This window comes from Nannospalax galili, unplaced genomic scaffold, assembly GCF_000622305.1.
Source record: "Nannospalax galili isolate Female #2095 unplaced genomic scaffold, S.galili_v1.0 scaffold859, whole genome shotgun sequence".
NCBI classification, from domain to species: domain Eukaryota; kingdom Metazoa; phylum Chordata; class Mammalia; order Rodentia; family Spalacidae; genus Nannospalax; species Nannospalax galili.
In genome coordinates, this window is record NW_008342889.1 from 80,288 (window position 1) to 85,908 (window position 5,621).

Consider the following 5,621-nt stretch of genomic DNA (forward strand, 5'->3'; position numbering starts at 1 on the left):
TTCAAATTATAGCATTATGCCCTTTTATAAAGATAATAAACATATTTTAAGAATATAAACTAAAATATTTTTAGATCATAAATGCCAAGTGCATTATTTTAGGATTATTTTCCTTTCATACATTTTATAGTGTACCAATTTTTAAAATATTATTGATCATTTAATAGTGAAGATAATAAATTCCTATCATAGAACAGTGAGAGTCTATACAAATTCTTTGTAAACTAAATCCTGAAAAAATGATGAATAATAATTGATTAGTGAATTTAAGATAAACAGCCCCTATGCAAAATAGAAAAGTTTATTGATATTTCATATAATCATCTCTTGGGCATGATTAGTGGCATCCTTACATGGAGCTGCACGAGTGTGGACGCTATGATAAAGCTCATATATGTGCTGCAAGGAGGATATTTCGATCACAGATAGGTCAACTATCTGAACCAAAGACAGAATGAAAACACACACACACAATTATTTTTATAATGGCAACCATATAAAACCCCTTGAGTCATTCTTACCCTAATTATTTAGTAAATACACTCTTACTAACGGCTTCCATATTCCGTGTCACAAACAATGTGGGAGACTCAGATTTGCTCACAGGAGCAAAATGACCTGCATTTTCATGGGAGACAACACAGTATTTCATCGCCTACAGGCAGGAGGAATACCAGGCTGGCCAATAGTGCTAGAAATTATAAGGTTCTACTAATCCAAACAGGTTTGCAAGGCTACAGTTCTCTACTTGAAATGAGGAAACCCACTTATATTTAAGAGTCCCACATTGCCCATGAACCCACAGGTCACGAGCTCATACACTGCATGTAACATCTCAAAGCTTTGAGAGAAGAAACAATATGAAATAAATTCTGTATTTTATTCAAGATTTCCTCCATACCTGTAGACTTTAAACAGTTTAAAGTGATCTTATTTTCCCCATGACATATCTTCCTATCTGTTAGGTTTTTGAGGCTCTCATACTCTATAGACTTATTTTTCAACATTTCTTCCTTTAAGTTCATATCATTTTGCAAGTTGAGATATTCTTCACTTTTTCAAGTTTTTTTGCAGTTTTTTTTTGTTCTTGAACTAAAATTATAGCAGATATAAAGCACAAAAACGTTCTTAAGGAATAAGTACTGAAATTTAAAATAAAAGATAAAAGCCTCGTGTTGACAGCCAACACATACGTTACTTTAATAGTACTGTAACATTTAGAAAATAACACCTCACATAACTCACCATACAAATAGAAACATCAAATTTTTCAGTATCATAAAGTAACATGTGAAATAAATATCTGAATAAAAATATGGTGAAAATGCCTTACTTTTCAATTCCTTCATTTTTTTCCACACTTAACACAAAAATTTCAAATAAGTATGAAAATTAAAAAAAAACTTTCAGTCCATCAACATTTAACACACTATGAAAATCTGAACTAATAAACAGTTAAAAATGGTAAAATTAGTATTGGAGCAATTGAGATAGTCATAGTAGGAAAAAGCACAATCTGGCTATGTAATTGTATTTGATCACAGCCTATTAGTGAGTCTCTCTAAAAAATGTAAGAATTCAAGTACAAGATAAAGCTTAAACTAAAGATCTTATAACATGCACATACGGATTTAATCTTTTGCCTTAGCCAGTCTTTGAAATACACATAGGAAAATATCTAAAGGAAACTTTAATTTCTTTTCAACAACTAACTGTTCCTCAAAGAATGTTTATATCAGGTTCACAGTGATCTGAGCTCAGAAGGCAGACTATCACCCAGTCCTTGGTTATCAGAAGGAATGTGACTATGCATAAGGTAAAATGAGGCAGCTCATCACAGCCGCCAGAGTCATCTGAACAGGTGAGAGGAAAGGACACTATGATGTGCCCAGGAAAAGAAAAGTGAGCCTCTGAGGATGTCCAGACCCGGGTGCACATCCTGTGATTACAGACCAGACAATAGATGGAGCTTGTTGGTAACTACATAATTGGTGTCTAATGTCTTACCTAAACCAAAAACATGTATTTTATTTACTCACTCTGTGTCACCAATGCTACTATGACTGCCATCAGCAGAAGTAAACAAAGGACCCCGAGAGCCACGGCGACGCGATGCCAGGGCATTGTGCACTCTTAAATAAACAAAAGAAAGCAGGAAAATCATCACCAGGGAAAGAGCTTGACCTGCCACTAACCAGAACTTGGGACAACATGTGAAATAAAAAGACAATCGTCTGTAAAATTTTACACAGATCCATCCTACACACTGACTGAAATTGCAGTACCAATATTGTAGATTTCTGGCTGACATACATCCATCATGGAAATTCTATGCACAGAAACAGTTTCATAGGATTTCATTGTTTTATTGTTCACTTTGGTCTTGACCTCTCAGTCTTCCCCACTCAGCTTCACAAGCAGATAGAATGACAGTCATGTGCTGCCTGGCCTGGGACTATAAGATTCCAATGGTGCATCTTTCACAGAGCACTAAAAACAATAGGCCTGATGCTTGTAGGAGAATCCAAACTAGAATGTGAGGTGTGCATTCCACCAAGAGACCACAACCAAGCACACAGAGGAAGGAAAGGTCAGCGAATGTTCTTGAAAAATTAATTTGTAGGCAGTGGTGGATACTCTACAGCAGAACTGCGGTAGGGGCTATCACAGAATCAACTTACTGTTCTTTTCCATAAATTCTACTTTCTCTAGACAATACTGCATTTGTCCTTGTGCATTTGAGGCCTTTAGTGTTTGTAAGCCATACTTTTGATCACCACCATATAAAGAAGTAAAAGTTTTCAACTGAGACTTTAACTGTGACAATATTACAAGGGTAGACAGAAATAAAGAACAGAAAACAGAACTTTGATTCAACGATTTTGGCTGCTTTGTTATTATTAAAGTTTGATAAATAAGACCCTTAAAAGATCTTTGGTTCACGCTGGGTGTGGTGGTGTGCAGTTTTAATACCTGCCTCAGGGAGGCAGAGGCAGCCGGACCTCTATGAGACCAACAGCGAGACGGGACAAGGGAGACCTTGTTAAAAAAACTATACACACATACACAAACACACAAACACACACACACACACATCCTTTGTTCAAGTAAAAGCAATTTTTAATTTTTAGCACATACTTTTTACTTTAGAGTCTAGTTTGTTATTTACTTTAAGGGTTCATGAATTTTTCTTGACCAGATTTGAGTAAAAACATCCTCATGGTCTCTCAAATTCAAATAATTTATTCACTTCTTCATTCATTTTCTGAAAACAAAAAGACCATTGTTCTTCTACTCTGGCCATTGTGTACCAGCCAGAACGCAATGTGCAGGCAGGATGCTGATTTTAACGTCAAACATGTACAATGTATAAGAAACAGAATTCATCTACCTTTGTGGTCAGCTTCTCTGGGCTCTTCAGTATCACCGGACCTTACTCTGTTCTGTAACTCTAAAGGAGACTGAAGAAATCTCACCGTTGTGTAAGTCACCTCCTGGTTGCTCATCTTGGGAGTAAGTGAAGCTGTGTTTGGTGTAAAACTCTTGACTTGATTTTCTGTCTTTAAAAGGTTAAAATATCAACGTTTAGGAACATACCAGGATTTGATGCACTGAGTGTAAAGGGGTGGATTTGCTAAAAGATTACTGATTCTTTAAGGATCTGAATCATATGAACTAAGCCTGATTTACACAAGATGTAAAAGGCTTTTGATACTTCTATTTATATCATTTATTCATCTAGTAGTCACAATAATTAGGAAATGTGGAAAGAATATTAAAATCTGCTAATAAATCATTGTACTATTGACACAGCCAATTTTGTTCCAAATATTCATCCTACAAAAAAACATCAGGCAAAATTGGTACCACCTTAAAACATGGAAACACTTTGTTTTGTGTTTCATTTTGTTTCTTTTTATTTTGTTTTGATTTGTTTTGAGACAGGATCTCCCTCTAGCCCCAGCTGGCCTGGCGCTCACTACGTAGACCAGGCTAGCCTCCATCACACAAAGATCCACCTGCCTCTGCCTGCCGAGTGCTGAGATTAAAGACATGCACCACCACACCAGGGAAACACGGAAACACTTTTAAACTATCAATTCAAATACAAAATTCAAACTTTCTGAAAAAAATCTTTTATTCAAAACTTTGACATATATTCTGATAAACACATAAGGGTGAAAATGTTCTTGTAGTCTTTTGAGTTACATATGTTTCTATCAGACTTTCATAGATGCTATCTCCAAAACTGTTATTTAAAGGTTAGTACTGAAGATGATTAAAAATGTGAATTATAAGTTTGATAAATAACTGTTGCGTTGAAGCCCAAACACCTGTATTTTTAACTATGAATGATTCTACGTGTATGAGCATTTCGTCAACAATTGGTCGTCAATGATGTTCCCAGAGATGTGTATGTAAAAATAAAATTTGTTGATAGGTATTTGTTATCTAAAGTCCATAAAGGACTCATCTGATAATGGATACCAATACAGAAATAATTAAATAAACATACTTATAATTTGCATTTATTCTTATATTAATCAGTATGAGAAGGCAAAGTCTAATAATCAGGTAATATGGAAAACAAATTGTTCATGTATTCCTGTCAAATTATTTTAATCTATGAAATTTTCTAAACATTTCCATTTTTCTTAATTTCTTTAGAAAAAAAGTCTTTCCTATCAGATTTCTTCTAAGTAGGTAAGATAATTTGTAAATCATTCAACCCAATTCAAAAGTCAGTAACTCCACAAATCCCTCTTCCTTGTTCTCTTATTTCATAGCAAAACCCACAGCACATCAAGGAAGAGAAAAAGCCTCTTCATGAATGTGAACTCCAGTTTCCACAGAGCTAATGCTGTTCTCACAGGATCAATAAAGACAGCTTCCCTGTCAGTCTCACTCTCCTGCCACACCGTCTGGAAATCTGAAGTAATAAAACCAGCGTTTACCTGAATCTCAGCCGGGCAGTGATGCAGGTGGAGAGAAGTGGTCCCAGAGAGGACAAGCAGGCTCTCTGTCCTGAGCCCCTCAGAGGCTCCAAGGTGAAAGGCAGAAGTGCGTGGCCGCTGAGGGATCCTCCAGCGCAGTGTTCTGCCCCTCCACGTGACCAAAGTGAAAAGAGGAAATTATGTGATGAAAGCTCATAGTGCCAGGGAAGGAAAGATGGTGAACAGCTACATTGTCCTCCATTAGAAATAAGTACTTGTGCACCAAAAATATGTTCAAAATCGGTAGATGAAGACTGAGCAGATAAAGGAACATGACTTTAGAAAAAAAAAAAAAGCACAAGTATTTTTAGCAGAAATCGAAGATGCTTACAGGAAAACACTAGGAAGAAAAGATGACTAAAACATTTATGTATTTATATGTATGTGTAAGAAATGGTGTATGGTCCTCATCTCCACACTTTACCATCAGAGATTCTCTGTTGTTTAAAGAGATTACTTCAGTTTTTTTGAATTATGTTTCTTGCAGCTCAGTGTATTTTAGGAATGCCTTTAAAACAATCACATTTCACTGTGAAATTCTTGGTGTATTCTGAAATTCTTTGTTTCGTGGGTTGTTTGAGACATGGGTTCCGTGTAGCCCAAGATGGCCTGGAACTTGCTGTAGTG

At 35.8% G+C, this 5,621-nt stretch overlaps 1 protein-coding gene across 1 annotated transcript in view; it reads right to left on the reverse strand.

Annotated features, from left to right (window-relative positions):
- The window catches only part of LOC103738754 (killer cell lectin-like receptor 7), a 13,194-nt gene extending 9,631 nt beyond the window's left edge, over positions 1-3,563 (reverse strand). Inside the window, exon 1 of the mRNA XM_017799594.2 lies at positions 3,392-3,563. Within this exon, the coding sequence (XP_017655083.1) occupies positions 3,392-3,506 (115 nt within the window). The 5' untranslated portion in view covers positions 3,507-3,563. The remainder of the gene's footprint in view (positions 1-3,391) is intronic.
- Positions 3,564-5,621: the final 2,058 nt, after the last annotated feature.